At 46.5% G+C, this 21,335-nt stretch overlaps 1 protein-coding gene across 7 annotated transcripts in view; it reads right to left on the reverse strand.

The window, feature by feature from the left end:
- KDM2A (lysine demethylase 2A) overlaps positions 1 to 6,701 on the reverse strand; it is a 121,975-nt gene extending 115,274 nt beyond the window's left edge. Inside the window, exons 1-3 of one of the 7 annotated variants that reach the window (XM_077115576.1) lie at positions 6,587 to 6,674; positions 4,903 to 4,953; positions 3,593 to 3,715 (exon numbers count right to left, since the gene is read on the reverse strand). In XM_077115576.1, coding sequence (XP_076971691.1) covers positions 3,593 to 3,634 — 42 coding nt within the window. In that variant the 5' untranslated portion in view covers positions 3,635 to 3,715; positions 4,903 to 4,953; positions 6,587 to 6,674. Of the gene's footprint in view, positions 1 to 3,592; positions 3,716 to 4,902; positions 5,225 to 6,586 lie in introns of those variants that run through there. The other 6 variants (XM_077115577.1, XM_077115578.1, XM_077115575.1 and 3 more) reach the window with 6 other exon arrangements.
- Positions 6,702 to 21,335: the final 14,634 nt, after the last annotated feature.

Consider the following 21,335-nt stretch of genomic DNA (forward strand, 5'->3'; position numbering starts at 1 on the left):
AGCAAACTGAATTCTCAAGTAAATCAACATCTCCTTCAGATAGGTGACTTAGGTGAATCTGAGAGAAAAAAATACTCAGTTTACACAGCTCCTTTTATTCTGAAATGTATTGTCTTTATTTTCTTTTACAATGATCTGGCAAGTTAAGTTGTTTCTACAATTGCCTTCAGCGTGGGGCTAGTAGATTTTTTCCATACGAATATAACTATATGTGCAACATACTATACAAGCTGGAGGCAGATATTATAATCCAGTATATACATTAAAACATATAACAAAAGTCATCTTTTCCAGTAAAAATGAAACAAGTTTCATGTTAAAACTAAAGGCAATCATACTACATAGTATAAAGATTTTAATTTAAGCATCTACTTTAGATGCACATTATTTGCCTTTGATTTTCTATGCAATAGGTAAGGATTACTAACTAAGGATTGGTGTGGTCTGAAAGCCTAAAAGGCCACCAATTATAACTGCTTTGGACCTGACACTTCAGTTTACATTAAAGTTTGGTAGGCAGACTGCCACTCATATAAGCAGCCAACGTGTTCTTAAGAAATTGTGAGATATTGTGCCGAACATCCCCATTAAGTGAGTGAGTACTGTTATACACAGTGATAAAAATACAAAACTACCACAACACTGGCTCCCGAAACCAAATCTATGAGAAAAAGATCCATCCTTAGTACCCATCAAGTGTCTCTCAGTAAGGCCTTACAGTTAAATTTATTAGATACACCGAAATAAATCATCTTTACCACAGGACAAACAAATATGCATCCAGTCACAAAAATGAAGCATCTATCCTATTCCACTTGAAAACCATGTCAGGTATATAAACTTGTCCTGGAGGTCTGATTTTGTTCTGGCAATCTATACACAAAGATACAAATGTTTGCGCACACACACACACACACACACACATATACACTATTTCTTAAAAATCTACATCTTGTTTAAGAAAAGCCAAACAGTGTTCACCTACCCTTGTCATTTCCTGGCTGTTCAGTATAACCTCAGCACTGAAAAATTAGTATTCTAGTTCCAAGAAGTAGAACATATCCCAAATATACCCATGCATACCACCTTCAAAGGTCCAATTCTCTTCCACATGTAATAAATACATGATTAATAAAGTTTAGCAAAAGACAAGCCAGTTTGTTTTTTCGCTCTTTCAGATTTTTAAAAAATGGCTTGCACAAAGATTTTATAAACATATCAAAATTTGCTTTACCGATTCAGCCCATGCACTTGGAAGAGCTACATCAGCAAAAACATTAAAAGGATCTATTATTCATAAGACCACAACTTTTTTAAAAAAATGAAAGGTAAAGGGTTTCAATAAAAAAGTTACTCTCATTCCAAAATGAGTTTGGATTCAGACATTTAATAATGACATTATGTTTTCTTCCCCAAGAGGCTAACTTGAAGGTATGTCTCAGAGGGGTGATCATTTAAGTTTTATCTTCTAACAACAAGGAACAGTCAGTAACACTATAATACAATGTGCTAGAGGATTCAATTCAATTTGACAATATTTATTGCATAGGATGACACAAACTTTAACCACTAAGCCAAATTAATAAATCTGTTGTTTTAACACTCTTTCAAACTTTAAGTTCGTCGACCAGTAATTTCAAAACCAGAAATTCCATACTTTGATCTATTTTAAAGGCATACAAAAGTGTTAAAACAATATAATTAACTACTAAAAAATTATTATAACCCTTGAAAGACAAGAAAAAAATGGAAAAGAGCTTCTTTACTTAATGTAAGTTCCTCATCTTGCCTTTATGTTAGTCTTAGAACTCCTTTGCTCAAATAAGATCTAACTTACTCAACAGAGAATTCTGTAATATGAGCACTCACCACATACATAGGATGAGCTTATGGAAGAACTTTTTTAGGCAGGCTGACACTCAAACAAGACGCTAACATGCTCTTATATCAAGTTATATTATGGAAAGGATTTATACTTGGGATAACAATTTTGCCACGTAGTCTTAGAAAGGAAAAAAGAGACATCAGTCACTCTTAACTTCAAGATTATTACTCAAAATTCTAAGTAAGAAAGAGCCCCATATATGTGATACATTGTACTATACAACACTGCTATAGCATATATAATAATAACAAGAGCATATTAAGCCAAAGGAAAAAATACACTTCTGAAAATAAAAGCGTTAATGTGTGCAACAGGTAGCAATCACCTTACAATTTAAAAATACATTAGCGGGACAGAAGTTACAGGTTCCTTAGATTTCCTTACTACTACTACCCTACCTTGTTAAAAAATGTGGAAACTCATGCTTGTTGAAAGACTAGATCCTAAGATCCCTTAGATGCCTATATAGCAGCTCAACAAATTTACACATTTGGCAAGATAAAAACGAATTCCATAAGCAGTAACTACAGGAAAGGAGTTTTACAGCAACCTCTCTCTTTCTATTCTCAAAGAAAAGTTCAATTTCAGAAATATTAAAATAAAAAATTCTAAACATACAAAATTTCATGATTGATTTATTTTAGTTTTAAGAGTCTGAGACAAAGAATCACAAAACTCAACATAAGGACTGGGAGGCAAGAGGCAAACCTCTGAAATAATGTTCATCAGAACATATGCCTAATTAATATACTTGCCAATACACTCCAAATAAGTCACATTAGAAAAAAATTATTTTAAGTAGCGTTTCTGCAAAAGGAGTGGAGGGCATCAGAAAATGCAAGACTCAAGGGAATGATTCTTTTTTTCTCCAAACTCAATCTAAAACACAGAGCCAAATAAAGTCACCGTAAGTTTCGTTAGTAACCTTCCTGGACTTTCAGTTCAGCAAATTTCACATAATACACACAATTTTGTGCTTTCCTCATTTCCCACTCTACAAACAGAAGTTCAAAATTCTGAAATGAATGCATGGTGAACATATTAATAAAGCTCTCTTTGACTAAGGAAAACAAAAATCAAATTCTTAACTGAAACAACAACAAACAAATTCTTAAACTCCCAATAGGGAAACCCTAAGAGGAAAGGGAGGGCCTAAAGTAGCAAGTATTCCATATGCACATTCAAGACAGTACCCTCCAAATCATTACTATTTAAAAATTTATTTCAACAAGATATCTCATACACCTCCCCCAAAATACAGAACTTTATCAGCACCCAGTATTCTACTTCTTCTCAAGCCCCTACCCCACCAACCCTCTACACCTACTAAAGAATTAACTTAAAAAAATAATAATCCACAGTTCTAGTCTCTAGCTCAGAGTCACAAATCCTGGCACAACATAATCTAAATATTATACAGACTACCCTTCCTCAAACAGGTTTGCCCCTTACATCTATGTTCTAATCCCTTTTATTACAATACCAGTACTGCCAAATTAGGTTGCAATCCACAAAATCTTTTGATCTACAATGGGTTGCTATAAAAACCAAATGATATTCATACGCCTTCCCTCCTCCTCTGGTGCAAAGGAGAACCATCTGAAAAGTTTTAATCACAGCTTCATAAATGGAAACAAAATAATTATTTGCTTCAAAATAAAAAAAAAAAATTTTTTTTAATAAAACATTTGAGAAGAAAATACTAACCAATCTCTGGCTGTAACGAATCCTTTCTTCTTCGGGTTCCATTTCTCACTCTTCTGTTGAAATTACTATAAAGAGACCACTCCAGCTGCCTTCCTCTTCCTCCTTAGGAACCAGAATGTAATGCTAAAGAATAATGACATGAGCAAAGATGAGGACTCACCCTAAAACTTATCCTTTCTTTTCAAAGAAAGGAGTATTTAAGATACTTTTAATTAAAGACTCCCGAAGAAATGAGGTTCCACTTCAGGAGTTCGGGACCTTGCTCTTGTGCAAGTGGTTCCATGTCATGATCAACAGTAATGACCACATTACAACTGTCCAAGGCCTAGGCAAAACGAGATGCTGGTTTCAGTTCCTTGTGGAGGAGCAACACCACTTGTTTCTCCCCACAGGATTACAATCAAGCAAGGCTCCCTTACATAGCAGCATCAGAAAAAGAAAAAAAGAAAAAAAAAAAGCCCAGGACTTTTTATGTCTAGAAAGCTGACCAGGTGAACCATACACTGAACTAATCCAGATCCCAACCAAATTAGTTCTATCTCATTGGTAATCAGAAACTGGGGGGCATAGGGGCGCACGACAGACTATATGAACAGAAAAAACTGGGTTTAGAGAAAGACTACAAAACAACATCCCACACCCCTCTAGTAAAGCCATACATAATCGTCGCCTTCGTTCCTAAACTCCACGGATCCTTCATTCCCAAATCCACCCTCCACCCAACACGATTGTGTACAACTCTGGAACAAATTTAAGAAAGTCGCAAACCAGGGGCAAAAATACCATCTACTCCTTTTGAGTAAAGTAATAAAATAAACGATTCGATCTATGGATACGGGTCAAATACATATTTTCCAAAAATAAAAAGCCGGTTTGCACGACGGTCAACCCTTAACACCAAAAAAGGGTTTCCCTTTTTTCCAAATATTCTCATGGATAATGGCTTCCATAGGTAATGCAGATTTTTTCTTTTTTGTAACTACATTATGGCCACGTTAACAGCATCCTTTCAAAACTGCTACGAGACCAAAGGACCCGATGACAGAGTTTGCAAGATCAGTTCAGAGCAGAGCTCTCCTGGAGGAAGCCCTCGGCCGAAGTAAGGAGGGAAACCCTGTTTGCACCCCCTTAGCTAAGAGCGCAGTCAAGGCCAGAGAGGGAAAAAAGGCAGAGCTCGCCCGGGTCCCCCAGGGAAAGGCATTTCAACGATTCCCCCATCGGAAAAGAAATAGAAACTTTACATTAAGTCTTCAGATAACACAGCGAATCAAACTTCGAAATGGGGGGTGCGGGGGTAGGGGGAGTCTCACCGGGGATTTTGCCGTTTAGTTCTTGTCCGAGAAGTAAAAAGATTCCAAAAACTGAGAGGAAAAATTAAATCCCAAATGTCGTCTTCGGTTTTTGCCGTGGATCAACCCAGTATCCAGAGAGGGTCAGAACGACCCAGAACGGAGAGGAAATAGTTGCTGAATAAAACCTCCTCTTCCAGCTTTGGAGACCCGGAGTCGGAGGCGTCAAGAGAGGGGAGCACGACCCCTCCGCGCCAAGTCCGGGACGCCCCCGCCTCCCCCGGGCCGGCGGTCAGAAGCCCGAGCCAGAGCCCCGGGCCAGCTCGGCCGCGGGAAGCGCCCTCCTTGCCGTGCCCTCCGCGAGCAGCCGCCCGGCCGTCTCCCGGAGCCCGAGAGCCGCAGCCGATCAGCTGAGACCAGCCGCCCCGAGGCTCCCCGCGCCGCCCCGGCCCCCCGGAACGCGGGCCCCGGCCCCGGGGGGCGGAGAGGGCGGGAGCGGCGCGCCGCGCCGGGCTGGGGGCCCCGGATCCCCTCGCGTCTCCCCCTCAGCCCGGGCTCCGCGCTGCGGGACGAGCCCCCAGGCTACTCCCCAGTCGCAGAGGAGGGATTCCGGGGGATGGGCCCCCTGGCGTTGCCCCTCCTCCCGGAGCGCCCCCTGCCCAGGATAGACAGAGCGGCGACAGGCCCAGCCGCTGAGAAGGTGCTCTGAGAGGAGCCGCCGCCGCCGCCGCCGCCACCGCCGCCGGGGAGGGGTGTTGTTTCCCTCACACAGGAGGAGCCGCTGAAGCAGCCGCCGCCATTTTGAACCCGTCAGACTCTCACATACACACAGCTCCTCCGCGGCGCACTGCGCAGGCGCCGCCTCTCCACCCTACCCGCCCCCCACCCCTTTCCAGCCTCCCTTCGCTTCTTACCGCTCTCCCGGCCGCACGTGAACGCGCACGCGTCACTCCCCTCTAACGCGGACACTCTGCCGGCGCGCGCACGCGCGGATGCGTCGGCCTCGAGACGCCCGCGCCCGGCGACGCCGACGCGGCTCCCCGCCCCCCATCGCACGTCAGCCTGCCCGCCCTCCCGCCGCCCTACCGCCCCCGCTCCCCGCGGGCCTGCTTCCAGGGCTCCGGCCCTGCCCGCTCCTCGCGCCTGCGCGCAGGGCACGGATCCTCCTCCGCGCGCGCCCTCCCCCCACCCTCACTCGAACGCACGCACACACACACACCACACTCTTCGCCTCTGTGACCCCGCCCCTCGCCGGCCAGCTGCGCCGGCGGCCCTCCCCCACCCCTCCGGGAGGGTGGTGACCCCCGACCCCCGACAAAGCACAACCCCCCTCCCCCAAGCTGGGGGGAGAAGCGCCCCTTCCCCTTCAACCGCCCTCGGCCCCAGTCGGCCTGTCACAGTCACACAACCTGAGGACCGGGCGGCCAGGGCCAGGGCAGCCGTTACCCGCCTCAAATTGGGATCTCCCTAGGTCAGACCGCTGGGCCGGGGCGGTCCGACCTAGGCGGGGCGTTCGGGCCTGCCCTGGGCGAGGGGGCGCAGGCAAGGGGCACATCCCCGCGGCTGCCCTCCCCCTCGCGCGCCGGCCGGTGGGCCGAGGCCGGCCTGCCCGCCATCCCCGTGCAGGCCCCGGCGCCCCCGCCGCTTGGCCTGTCCGCCTTCGGCCCAGGCGGCTCCTCGGTGCAGCGACCCGGCCCCGCCTCACCCACTCCTCGCCGCTCCGAGGGGGCAGAAAACGGGAGTAGCATGTCTGTCCTGGGCTCGGCTCCCCCGGGGGAGCTCCGGGCGGTTGGCAAGGGCGTCCACAGGTACCAGGCGCGAGAGTGGTCTCCGCGACGGCCCGGGGGCGGCGGCGGCGGCGGCGACCAGCGCGCCCACCGCAGGCCGGAGGCGCCGGGGGAGGTGGCCCGGGAAGCCCCCGCTCCTCGGCCACGCTGTGGTTTCCGCAGCGCCCGTGCCCCCGGCGGCCCGGGTGGGACGTGACCCCGCCCCCGGCGAGTCGGGGCGCCCCCCACCGAGGGGTGTGCGGGCCGCCCCCAGCCCCCGGGCCGCCCCCCGCCGCCTCGGGCCGCGGCGGGCGCGGGAGGCCCGGCGGGGATGATGTCTCCTCTGGATGCGCGCAGCTTCGCGTGAGGGTCAACTGCAGGGCAGCGGCAGCCCGAGCCGCGCCGGCCCTGCCCACGAACGGGCTCCAGCGTCTCGGCAGCCGCCCGACGGGCCGCCAGGCTCCGGACGTCGACGGAACCCGGACGGAGGCATCAGAGCAACGCCATGCGAGCAGCTCACACGCGATCTGGGCATTTCCCCAGCAGATCTCGTGCTCTGGGCCGCGTTTAAAGTTTAAGTCCTTTGAAAGGACCGTGGCTTTGGCGTTACGTTCAGGGTTGGCACTACCGGCCTCCCTGCACCGGTGCTGAATGGGGGTCACACGTCACACAGATCTTCTCCTGCCTGCCAGGGTTCCCCACTCTTGAACCATGCAAGTGCATGGAGTGAATCATCGAACTTCCAAAACAACTTTGAACTCTTCTTAGAAAGACTTTACAGAAAGACCGTTGAAATACGGATACCTTCTATTTCTCGCAAGGTTTAAAGGTGAGACCCCCTAGGATCAAGGCACCCTGTAATCCCAAACCCTTATTATCTATTACCTCGCGAGGTTTTCCTACATGCTTAAGGATATTCTCTGCTTTGTTTCACAACATCCTTGGTAGAATTATACTCATTTTAAAGATAGACAATTGAAGTATGGAAAGGTTAAACGGCTTGCATAATTAGTCCATCAGAGAGGAGTCCAGTGGTCTCCTATAGCAAACCAAAGCATCTCACAACAACAAAAAAGGACAGTTTGTTCATCTGGCATCGATTCGGTTGCATTCCAGTCACTGGGAAATATTCTTTATTCTGATAGCAGTTTTGTTCAAACTTCTTAGATTTTTCAGAGCATAGATACAAAGAAGGAATCGCCTAAATTTTATCAGGTCTGAAGCCCTCTTTTAAGTCTTTCAGAGTACCATAAAAGATATTTTTAAAGCAGCAGTCGCACACTGGCACCAGCAGATGTGGGCCCATAGGCATGGTGGGTGTAAAAAAAGGGGAAAGGCAGTAGCTTTTTTTTTTTTTTTCAGTAGAAGAGAAAGACTTCTGCCATTTTCAGATAGAATAAGCGTTGAGCCTTTCTGCTATTTGCAAAATAAACAGTGTCATATCTTTCCCACTCAACCCTATAACCCAGGGGATACTTAGGATAAAGAGAGAAGGCCTCTTACAGGAACTCCAAATTCATCTTGCCCTTGTTCTTAATGTCCAGAATCCCATGAGTAATTAACCCTCAATAAACTGAAGGTTGCTCACCTTCCTACCTTTTATGGTTTGACTCAGATGGGGTATAGTGGAAGGGAACCTGAGAAGGTTCCGAGAACAGGATTAGTAAGATTTGTTTTGAACTGGACTGCAAAAGGTTTGTCAGATTGCAAGCAGCTCTTTTCCAGTTGAAAACCATTTGTTAGTCTGCACTGGTGGAGATGGGCGTATAAACAGATATACACAATGGTCTCTCCTCAGACAGGCTTTGTTAATATTCTAAAACGGATGTACAGGGTGGTAAGAGCTAGGCAGGTGGATAGTGAGTCCCCCCACGACCACAGTGGCTCCAGTTGGCAAGGGCAGATCTGTCAGACTCCCTGCTTTGCCCTAAGAGAACCATTTTCGAGGAGAATAGAGCTTGGGGGGTGGGGGGGGTCCCCCAGGAAACCCTCTAGGAGATAGGCTCCAGTGACTTGAACTGCAGGTGCAGGGAGAGGAAAAGGAAAGAAAAATTCCTTCTTGAAGCATCGAGAAGAGGGTCCCGGGCTGGAATAAGCTGGCAGTTAATAAGATACCAACAAATCTCTTGAGTAAAGCTAAGATCCAACAAATGCTGGGAGTCAAAATTCAGATCACCCACTTCTTTTAGGAGACTTTAATGAGTGAAATGAGAACTCTGTAGTCTGGTCAACAAAGCTGAACTATTTCTGATTTCTCCTCCCTAAATGTTAGGGAGGATGTAGAGATATTCCAACCAGTGCAGGTCTTAACCAAAATAGAGAAGTTGTCTTGAAGATTCCCCAGGAGGCAGCATAACCGGTGGTTAAAAAGCTTTGGCATCAGAGGCCTATTCTCCTGCCTACTATTTGATCTTACCAAAACTCCTCTAAGCCTCAACTTTTCACCCATAAAGTGGGAAAAATACCTAATTCTCAGAATGAAATAGAATATCTTAAAGCTCAGGGTCTGGCACGTAATACGCTCCATTTATCGAGCATTTACTATGTTTCTGACCTCTCATTTTAAGGGAATTTTTGAGTAAAGATGCTTCGGTATTTAAGCAAGCGAAAGAGTTTTCATAAGGTGCACAGGAGTTTACATAAAGCTTAAGCAGTGACTTGTTCGCAGCTTCTTTCCCTTCCTAGCATCTGGTCTGTCTTTCCTTCCCCACCCCCAGTGTCCTAGGTGATCTCTATCTTTCTCTCTTCTCTGCCTCTCATCATGACCTACCTACTGAGGTCTCTTCCTTTCCATCCTTTTACTATCACTCTCTCTACTCCCCACCTCCTCTGCTCCTTCTCTCTCTCTCAAGACTGAACTTCTTGCCCACTTCCCTTTACTACCTCTTTGGTACCATTGATCACGTGCTCTCTGGGTTTGTTACCTAATTATTTCCTGACCCTCTTCCCTCCCTCCTCCCCCTACTGGACCATAAGTTCCTTGAAGGAAGAGGCCAGGCCCCATTTGTAATCCCTCAAAGAACTTTCCAAAATCAGCATCACAAGCTTACTGTGTCAACCCTTGGAGGGATAAAAACTGCATCACGTTGATTTATGAGCTTAAGAAAGAGCAAGTTATAAGAAATGTAGTTGTTTTGGGTCTGAAGATAAAATGCTGAGTCATTAGAGGGGAAAAGGAAGCCGGGGGTGCCCCACAATTCTTGTAAATATCATCGACCATGATGGCACATGAGCTTCTTGTGAGTTTTGTGGAACAAGGTGAGCCCTATTCTTGGGACCATGGGCCCACAGCCCTTGCTGGCCCAGTGCCTCCCTGTTGCCCTCCTTTCCAGACATGTGGCCTTCGTTCATGCTAACCTGCCTCTCCTGAGTCATGGGGTTGACTTTGGCTGTTGGTGCAGCTGCAGCAGCATCTGGGACCCACCTGCTCTTTGGGAAGACCTAGCTTCATCTTGGGGCCAGGCTGCCCTCACTTCCCACTTTTGAAAGGGTGGGGCTCCCTGCCCAAGACTGAGGCTACAAGATGCCTCAAGTACAACTCAAATAAACTTATTTCTTTATTCCCCACATGAAAGATTTTGTTACTTATCAAATGCCCTCATGCCCAACACTAAGTTAAGTACTTGGATGGAGAAAGGAGGTTTAAAATATCAGAACACTTAACTTTTGCCCTTGAAAACTTCAAAGCATAGAGGAGACACCACAAATATGTGACATACTTCGAGAACAATCGTCATTAAATGAACCGCTGAAAGAAAATGTGGACAATAATGACTGAATATGGAATTCCACTAAGACATTAATCCATGGCATAGGGATTTTTATTTATTTTATTTACTGCTGCATCCTCAGGGCCTGGAACCAGTGCCTGGCCTAGTTGGCACTCGTTCCTTGCTGTTTTCTGAATTAATGAATAAAGTAGTGCAGCGACACTTTTGAGGAAGGAGGATGTGAAGGCTGGAGGGCTTTGAACCCTGGCAGAGAAGTTTGATAGTGTAAGGCACGTGCGTTCTGGATCAGAAGGTTGATCTAAATGCAGTTATTCCAGGTAAATTGTTCCTGAAGCTGTTAATCCAGCCAGACTGGAGTTGAGAATAATTAAAGCCTCAACTCCTGCAAACCAAGTCAAGAGGTGAGTATGCGAACCTTAGACCAAGTCCTTGACTCTTTTTAGTCCAGTCTTTCTGCTCCACTTATTCCTTCTATCTCTGACTTCTGGGTGCCATATCAGAGTACATATATAATAAGGTAATATCATAAATTTAATATCTCTAGCCGATTGTTTTTGTCAAAATGTCTCTTTAATTACACTGGTCATTACATTTAAAGTTTGTCATTTAAAAATGACCATCTTCTTTGTTTTCTGAAATTCTTGCTAAATATTTAAACCCTGAAATGTATTCACTCTTTTGTTTTCCTTTTTGGCAAAATCTATTTTCACACTCCCTGGGGGGCTGTAAGAAAATATTGACTGTGTTTAAGGTGAGATTTATATGTTATATTTTTTGCAATTATACTTGATTTGCCACAGTTTATAGTTCAAGTTTTGATTTGGTCATAATTACTAGATCTGCTCTTACTGCTGAACTAATTATCTTCTTATTGGTGAGCTGTATAACTATATTTACTTCCTATTCCTGCATAATTTTATTGGTATAAGGAATGGTGTACCTTGGCACTTTGCTATTAGAATTAATGATCAGATTTTTCCATCTGTATATTTACTGCCGATGTTTATATTAGTTTGTGTTTTGCATAAATATTAGTATTTTTCATAAAACATTTTAATGTTTTAATTTTGTTTGATAATTTCCATGATATATATTGTATGCATTTTTACAGTCAACAAATGTAGAAAAATGGGTAAATTGAATTCTCAACTTTGATTTGGAAGTTAAATAAAGTATCGGGCAGGCAGTGGTGGCTCAGTGGCAGAGTTCTTTCTTGCCTGTGATGCCGGAGACCCGGGTTCGATTCCTATGCCAAAAAAAGAAAAAATAAAATACCTGAAGTGGCTTCCCTTTTCTGAATCTATGTTCTTCCCCTCGAAGAGACCGTATTTCTTCTTATGTGCATTTAGGTTGTTCCTTAATACCCAGGCATATCATTTAGTTGCTTTTAACGAGGCAATATTTCTAATTTCCACTGCCTTATCCTCTTCTCTGGTGTGCTTCTGGTTAAACCTGCCACTCACTGTCACACATTTGATTGGATTCCTATATGATCATTGTTGTCACCAAACAAAAATATATGCCAATTTTTAACCACTTGCCATGCCCTCAAGATTTAAAGTGGAAGACTTGGACCCTACCTCCAAGGAGCTTACAGTTTAGTTGGCGAAAGAAACAAAATCATGTCTGACGATTTTAAAAATGCCAACCTTCACATGAACCAAAGAGACAAACTCCAGCACGACAAAGTTGGAGGAGTTAGAGATGAAGACAGTTCCTGCACAGCTCCAGGAGTTGCAGGAAACTTCTCCTGGGACTTCCTGGGGTTTACTTCGCTTAACTTGTTCCTTGCTGTGTCTGCTATGCGCTCATCTGTTATACGAGGATTTTAGCTCTGAATCACCAGCTCTCAGAGCTGTCCGGGAACTCAAGAGATCATTTCATCCAACCTGCTCATTTTAAAAACTGGCAGTCTGCGGCCCAAAGATGTTAAGCAGATTGGCCAAGGTCATATAGGTGGTTAGTAATGAAATTGGAACTATAAACCATGTCTTCTGATAGCTGGTCCAGTGCTCCTACTGCTCCTCCTCAAAATGATGGCATTTTTTTAGCCATCAGATCAAATGTTGGTTCGTTCATTCCATCACCAGAAAGAACACCTGCCTCCGACCTTCCAATAAGCATGCACATGAGGCCACTTGGAGCAGAGGGCAGGTCAGGTGACCATATGAAGTAGCCTCTGATTGAGACCCTTTGGAAATTGAAAAGGTCTATTTATAACTATGTGTGCCCACCAGGTGTAAACTAGGACTGTAAATCAACAGGACACTGTGAGGGCACAAAGGTGGGCGGGGCCAATTCTACTGTGAGGGAGGGGTGTCTGGTCAGGGAAGGCTTCCTGGGGGAGGCGGTGCCTGATGATTGGGCCCTGACTCTTGAAAGTTAGTGGGATTTTTGGTGTTCACCAAGAAGGTATGGGGGGAGGGCATTCATGTCCCTGGTGTGCTTTGTCATCTGTAGGGGAAAGGGTATTTGGTTGTTCAGGGACTGCTATAAGTGTTGGCAAGACTGGGGGACAGGTCCCTGCTCTGGGAGGCAGTGGGGTGCAATGGCTGGATCAGAGACCCTGGAGACACACTGCCTGCCCTCCCAGCCCAGTGCCCCCACACAGTGACTATGAGACATTCTGCAAACCCCGAAGCTCTCAAGATTTCAGATTCCCCATTTGTAAAATGAGGGTGAGTCCGTCTCTCGTAGTTGATTTGTTCTGGAAAATAAACGGGTTAATATTCCCAGGGCTAGAACAGCGCATGGAACATAGTAAGTGTTATATAAGCAAGTTTGTGAAGTAAAACTGAGCTTACAATGTAGTTGGGAGAACCACAGTAAATTATGAGAAGAATTCAGAGAATAAAATGGGGAAACTTCTCTTGAGGAGATGACGTGGCAGTTGAGACCATCCGACAAGGATGAATTCTACAGGCCTGCAGTGGGAATGGGCTCTGGGGACCTCAAGCAGCCGCAGGCCAGTGTGGCTAAGCAGAGGGGCTGAGGTGGGCAGCGGTGTCAACTGAGGACACAGGGTAGCCGGGCAGGCCACACAAGGCCTTGGCAGAAGCTGGGCCATCTCTAAGGGCAGGAGGAACCCATGGAAGTCCTGGAAGGAGGTTGAATGGCAAGTGAGAAAATGAAGGCGATCTGTTGATCACTAGGAGAGAAGTTGAAGACATGGTCTAAGGTTGCAAGCAGAGTGTGGAGAGGAGAGAAGAGAGGTACAGGACTCAGTCACAGATTGGACACGTGGGAAGCGAAGAAAAGGGAGGGCCCGTGAAGTCGGCTCCGTTTCCACCTTGGCTGCGTCCACTGTGCCATCCTCTGAACCGGGCAATGTAGGAGGAGGAGCAGAGGGCCAGGGCTAGAGAATGAGAGGCGCTGAGACATCCCTAGTTGGTTCTCTAGGGTTGGAACCAAGAGATCAGTCTATGCCAGAGTTGGAGGCCTGAGAATCAACAGCATCAAATTAAGACCCTGGCAGGTACAAGATGGCTCATAGAAAGTGTGCAGAAGAAGGGGACCAGGATCCCAGGGGCAGGGGCCCAGAGAGAACAGTGTCGAGCCCATCGTGGGTGCCTGATAAATGTTTGCAGGATGGATGGATGGTGGGCAGAGGAAGAGGAGCCTGTGAAAACAACTGAGAAGGAAAGACCAGGGGCCCAGGAGAGATGGAGATGGGAAATGTCAAGGAAGAGGGAGAGATCGTGAGATAAGATGCAACTGGAAGACCTCCCCCAGACTGGGACCTCTGTGACATCACTGGTGACCTTTGACAGCAGTGTCCGTGATGTTGGTTGGGGCAGATGTCAAAATGCAGTGACCAGGAATGAATGGGAACAAAGGAAAAATAGCAGGTCCACAACCTTCTTTCAAGGAACTTGGCTGTGAAGACAACAGATTCAGAGGGGAAACGGTGGGTGATGACGCTGGGAGTGCACTCAGTTTGTGTGTGGCCTGCAGGAAGATGTCAGTCAAGAGAGGGAGGGTTTGCAAAGAGAAGATGGAAGTAAAGGCTGAGGGATGTAGCAGGAGGGGGTCTTTGCTGGGACAGCCAGGAGAAGGGCCTGGCCTTAGGTTAGCTTCAAGTTGAGAGAAGACACATCTTCCTGAGCCTGGAGAGGAGGTGGCGAGGGCGGGGGAACAGGCAGGTAATTTATAGGGTGTGGGGGCAGAAGATTATGGGAGCTCACCTTTGATAACCCCCCAGAATATTCCCTGGGATGAAGAAGGCAGCATAGTTGAAGCAGGTTTTGTATTCCCACCCCTCTGTCTCTGGTGAAAGCTTGTTGCAGCCATGTCTTATTATACTTCTTAATTTCCTAATTTTTCTCTACCGACTTGGATCCTGCAAAGGTGGAGGGAAGAAGTGGGTGGATGGGAAGCAGCGTGCGTGATCTCAGGGAGCCCTGGGATGGGCCGGGCACCGCAGGGGGTCTACGCAGGAAGGAGAGCCTAGAGTCCAGAGTGGGCCTCCATGGCCCAAGGAGGCAGCTCAGCAAGAGTCGAGGCCTCCCTCAGGTTCAGCCTCTCCCTCTCTCTCCCACCCTGGCCCTCAGGCACTTCCACAAGGCCTGGTCCTTAGTCCTCAGCTTTTTTCTCCCTTTGAAATCCTCCTGCTTATAACTTCAAAAAACCACTCTGTGGGAGGACTCCCACGTCAACCCCAGCCCCACCACCTGGCCAGCATCTTCACCGCTGGAGACTTCCCCTGGACTCCCCAGTGAGAAACATGGTCTCTTACACTTACTCATCACTCCTCTTCAAATAGGCTCAGGTTATACCCCTTCCTTCCCATTCCTTCCTCAGCTCCAAATACATGCAGAACCCTTCCCTGCTGTCCCCAGGAATCCCCCCGGCGCTGTAAAGACCTTACCCCACCACCACCACCCTCACCCTCGAGTCTGGCATTTGCAACCTGCTTTCTTGTGTTGTTCAATCTCTGGTATGTCTCATCCTTCCTCCGGTGGAGTGAGCTTCCTGAAGATGGGGCTTGCTTCATTGTTTCCTCCACTGTGCTTGGAATCAGACCTTGAAAATTATCATTTCCTCGCCCTCTGAATGCAAGTGAAGTACCTTAATAAAAGGGTAACGTAAGAGTAGTCCAGGCAAATGCTCGAGTCTGTTCCTGTACCCTTGCCCCCCACCCATGTCAGGAAAGAGATGGAATTTGTAAATTGGAGGAGGACATTATGGGCACTAAAATATTTTCAGAGCCCTCCATCTGAGCAAAAAGACCCAAATGGGAGTGAAATGATGAGTGGAAGGAGATGTCCAGTTACTCTGCCAGGTGGAGTGGGAGGAGAGACAAAAGGGCCAGGGAGAAAGAACCAGTGGCAAGTTCAGGGCACAGGATGGGATTAGGTCACGCACTGGCAGACACAAAAGGCTCTAGAAAGCCTAGAAAGGGTAGATCATGTCCTCAAAGCAGGGGTGGAAAAGGCAGCTTTGGCACCAGCATTGGGCACCTGGCAAGCAGCTGCTGGTGGCTAATGCCCCTGGGAGAAGAGGAGACAATGGGCAGCAGTTGATGGGTGGGGTCTGGAATGAGACAGTGACTGCAGGAAGTGGGAGAGGAGTCCAGATGTGACAAGGATTCCAGAAAGAACTGTGTTTGGCAGGTGGCACAGAGGGAGGAAAGTGGCGGTGACATAACAGTCTAAGCTCTGTCCGGTGATCGGGAGAGAAAGCATAAAGAAAGGCTGGTGAACCTTTGCAATTCTTGGTGGGCTGTATCCAATCTTGCTCCTACAGGGCTCTCAGCCCCTCTCTTGGGGATGCCTCCTGGGTGGTCCTGAAGGGAAGTTGTGCCATCTTCCCTCTGTGGAAGCTGAAGGGGTGGGCATCTTTCCTCACCTGGTGCAGTTGGGTGGGTTGCAATTTGTCCATTAAGCTTAGTCCCTCAAACCCTCTTTCAGGTTGTTGGCTCTCAAGCAGGTGTCCTTGGGTTTGGTAAAAAGGGATGTTATCTCTACCTGGCACTCAGCCTGTTTATTCCTATAAAGCCACTGGCAATGGGGTCATAGAACTCCCTCGCTTCCCAACTATCCCAGATCCGGTCCTCCAGATCCCAGTCAATTCTGGGAGTCACTTCTACCACTACCAGCATACACACACACACACACACACACACACACACACACACACACACTCACTCACTCACTCACACATCCTTCATAAAATTCTTTTCTGCTTTGCTTAGCCAGAGTCCGTTTCTGTTGCTTGCAACCAAGAACTCTGACTAAATCAGAATTCATTCCTGTTAATGAAAGATTGGGAATGCTGTCAGATTCCTATGCAGATGTGAACTCCATGGAAGATAGCGATGAACATAGGTCATTCATCTATTTAGAGACTATTATGTGCCAGATTTGTTTGCTTGGGACTGGGAAGAGAAAAACAAATACGACAAACCCCAATGTGTTGGTTTGAAAGCATTTATGTACCCTAGAAAAGCCATGTTTTAAGCCTAATCAGTCTTGTGGGAGCAGCCATTTCTCTTAATCCCTATTCAATAATATAGGTAGGAAATTTGATTAAGTTATATTCACGGAGATGTGACTCACCCAGTTTTGAATAGAGAGAGATATAACTCCACCCAGTCCAGTAAAGTAATCCTTTACTTTACTGAAATCCTTTAAAAGAGGAAGCATTTTGGAAAAGATTTCAGATTCTGAGAGAGAAGAGAATGACGACAGACTGACGAGAGAGCCACGTGACTCACAGAGCCCATGCAGCCAGAGACCTTTGGAGTTGAAGAAGGAATATGTCCCTGGGGGAGCTTCGTGAATCAAGAGGCCTGGAGAGAAAGCTAGCAGACGCCGCCATGTTTGCCTCGTGCCTTTCCACTTAAGAGAGAAATCCTGAAATTCATCGGCCTTTCTTGAGTGAAGGTGACCTCTTATTGGTGGCTTAATTTGGACATTTTTATAGACTTGATTTATTTGGGACATTTTCATGGCCTTAGAACTATAAACTTGCAACATACTAAATTCCCCTTTTTAAAAGCCATTCCATTTCTGGTATATTGCATTCTGGCAGCCAGCAAACTAGAACACCCTACCTTCATATAAGCAAAGAAGTGTCTTAGGTTAGGTCCACCCAGAAGCAAACCCCGAGACTAGGAGTGCGAGCAATTTATCTGGGAAGTGGTCCTAGGAAACGTGGCATTGGAAATGAAGAAAGGAAGGGAAGAAAGCCAACAAAGGGGGTGTCATCAAACCATCTGCTGTGCAGCCCACTGGGGCTCAGTCTGGCTGGGGACCTCTGGGTGACAGTGTAGGACAGGGCTCCAAGTTTTCTTCTATGATCAAGGGCTGCCACCAGGGCCTCTCAACAACCCAGCTTGCTCACTGCCCCCACTCGTGTGCAGAGAGTGCTGCAGTGGTCTGAGTGGTCCCCAGGCAGAGGGACTAAATGGGGCCCCAGGTCCAGTGCTAACGGCGCCCAGAGGAGGGTTCTAGGGGTGCTCTGAGAGGACTCGAGGAGACCCAGGAAAGGTATTATGAGCACCCAAGAGTGATCAGTTCCGCCAGAGAATAACGTCCAACTTGAATGACTTCCCTCAGGAAAGCGTCCTAGGGGTGATGGCTTTTGAGTTTGAACTTGGAGATGTGATGAAAGAAGGCCCGTTGAGGAGAAAATCTCCTGTGCACAGGTCCCACCCCGGAGTAAGCCAGCCTGATGGCGGGGCACACCTGCTAGGTCCTAATGGAGAGTCAAGAGGGAAGGAGATGAGTGAGTGGGGGGCCCTGCCCCCACTGGGTCCCCCAGCCTCCACCAGCAGCCAAAGGTGCCCTTTAAACCCTTCACTGAATCCTCTACTCCCTGTAAGGAAGGGGTGGTGGATACCCCATTGCAGTGAGGGTGGGGAGGGGGCGCTACCCCATTGCAGAGACTGCAGCGAAAGCACAAAGAGCCTAAGGGCTGTGCCCGAGATGGTGAGGCTTGGGCAAGGCAAACCAGGGTGTGAACCCCAATTCTCCCCAGTGGGGTCATTTAATAATATAGATGAGGGTGTGTCCCTGCTCTTAGGCGAGATCCCTCAGGGGCTTCACCCCTTGTGCAGCTGCAGCCCCTGCTCTGTCCTCCATGTCCCCAAGCCACACTGGCCATCCGTTCGCCAAGCACAATCCCACTCCAGGAGTTTGCATACTGTATTATATGACAGTGTCCATACAGTACAGGATGACATCTACCCCACAGGCAGGGAGCTCCCGAGGACAGAGAACTGAGTCTCCAATAGCACGCATCAGACGCTCAAAAATATGCGATTAATATGAAATGAAGTTCTACTCCTTGGTTTAGCCCCAAGAGGGATGAAAATGTATCCTTTCCAAAATTTGCATGTGAACATTCCCAGCCGCTTTCTTCACAATAGCCCCAAAGTGTAATCAACCCAAACGCCCATCAGCTGATGAATGGATGAGCAAAATGTGGTACATCCACACAATGGGATATATCCTGCCATCAAAAGGATTCTGATTCTTGCTACTACATGAATGAGCCTTGAAAACACACAAAGTGAAAGGAGTCAGACGTAAAAGACACGTATCTTATGGTTTCATCTATGTGAAATGTCTAGAATAGGCAAACCTGTAAAGACAAAGTAGATTAGTGGCTTCCTTGAGTTGGGGTTCAGGGTGGGGAATGAATGTTGCTGGGGATGGAATTTCTTTTTGGGTACTGGAATTTTTCTAAATTAAATAGTGGTGATGGTTGCACAACTCTGAATATATTAACAATCACTGAACTGTAACCTTTAAATGGGTGGATTTTATGGTACATGAATTATATCTCAATCTGTAAAAAAGAAAAGAAATGCAGTGATAAGATAAAGGCCAAAGCATCATACTGCAATGGGAGCAAGTGAGCTCAGAGTTGAGAGATTTGGGGTCTTCTCTGACTCCTCCCCAGCAAGCCCTGTGACTGCTTGGCAGGGCAGTGGATGCCACAATCTCACAGTTCTGATGGTCCCTTGCTGGCCATGTGCCCTGGGCCAATCACTTCCCCTTTTGCAGCTTTGCTTTCTCCAACGGTAAAATGAAGATAATAAAATACCTTCCTTCTATTAGGGGGTCCAGGGACACAGAACTGACAGAATAGGATACATATATCCTATACGTGTACATCTATATAATATAAATAGTATGAGATTTATTATAGGAATTGGCTCACACAACCATGGTTTTTAGCAAGTTCAAACTTCATAGGGCAGGCCACAAGTTGGGAACTCCGATGAAGCCTTCAGTGAATTCCCCAGGAGAAGCTGGCTGACTAAAGCAGAGGTAGAAATTCTTTCTGACTGCCAAAAGCATCAGTTCTCCTTTTAAGGCCTCCAAGCTGATTGCATGAGACTCCTCTCCTTTGGTGATCGTAGATATAATCAGCTGTACATGCAAACAACGTGCTAATGATTTAAAACCACAAAACATCCTCACAATCAGGCCAGTGCCTGCTTGACCAAACAATGGGACACCTAACCTGGCCAAGTTGACACATGAATTTAATCATCACAGTCTACCCCCTTGTCAGCTTGGCACCCGTACATATCTCCTGAAATAACTCAGCTGTCCTGTATAAAACCAGAGACACACTCTTTTTGCCCCAGAATAGGATGCAAGCCTTTGGGTGATAGTCACTCTTAAACTTGATAACCTGCAACTTAAATACTATGGCATAAAGTTAATACAACTTATATGTTAAAAGAATAAGACAGGAAAGAAAAACACTTTTGCTTTATGTGCATATATAAACACATTCATAGCAAAACAAGGGTGAAATACTCATAACCCTCTCATTCTCAGCTTTGCTTTCTCCATGGTGAAATGAAGATAATAAAATACCACCCCCCACCAAAGACCTTTGGCCAGTGGTAGCCCCTCAATGCATGACAGCCATTATGATTAAAGCCTCAGTTTCTTTCCCGTCAAAGAAAGGGGGCTTGACTCTACAGTCTCTAAGACTTCTGTTCTAGCGTTCTTGGACAACAAGGAACCGGTGCAGATGAAAACAATGTTCGAGAAGTTTCGGCAGCAGAAGTGGATACAGGACAAGCTGGAAATGGGTGAAACCAGCTGAGAGGTCGAACTAGTCATAACAATCCAGGCCCGAGGTGATGAGATCTGGATGAGGATGATAAGAAAGAGAATTTGAGTCACTGAGCTGACCTGGGAGAGTTCCCTGCACGCCAATACAAGAAGCTTGTCGGGCTTCCATAACAGGTTTATGGAGTCTAGAAGTATAGATGACAAAATGCTCAGGAGGTGGCCAGAAAGGTCAAAAGAGATGATCTAGAAGGTCCTGAAGAGGAGATCTGGCAGGAGTAAACATTTGGAGCAGCAGTTCTTATTTGACATAATAAAAATCCAATCTTTGGAAAGAGTTGAGGTTGTAGAACCCTTTATCAAGGAATGAGAAAGAAGGAGCAGCCTACACAGAAACAAAGGTTCTGAAAGGACGCTCTGCAATGCTTAGCCAAGCAAAAAGGTGCAAAGGTTCTTTCCCTTTTGGTGCTATTGCTTACAAGCCAGGTAAGTGGGGTTGTCAATTCTCAGGCTGGGCTGCTGGCATTACTTGTTAACAGCACCCTGTGGCCATCGAAGCTAAGGCATCTCCTGCTTTATGCATGCTTCCAAGCTTTGGGAAGCTTCCACAAAGCCACTTTAAGATGGGCTGCCTACTATGGTGTATCCATCAGAGCCCAAACAAGACCATCCTATATATGTCAAAAAGAGGGAATTTTTTTCTTTTTTTATTAATTAAAAAAAATGACAACAAACACAAACATTCTTAACTTATGATCATCCCATTCTACATATATAATTAGTAATTCACAATATCATCACATAGTTGCATATTCATCATCATGATCATTTCTTAGAACATTTGCATCAATTCAGAAAAATAAAAAGACAACAGAAAAAAATTCATACATACCATACCCTTTACCCCTCCCTTTCATTGA

Source organism: Tamandua tetradactyla, chromosome 9 (assembly GCF_023851605.1).
Source record: "Tamandua tetradactyla isolate mTamTet1 chromosome 9, mTamTet1.pri, whole genome shotgun sequence".
In the NCBI taxonomy this organism is placed as follows: Eukaryota; Metazoa; Chordata; class Mammalia; order Pilosa; family Myrmecophagidae; genus Tamandua; species Tamandua tetradactyla.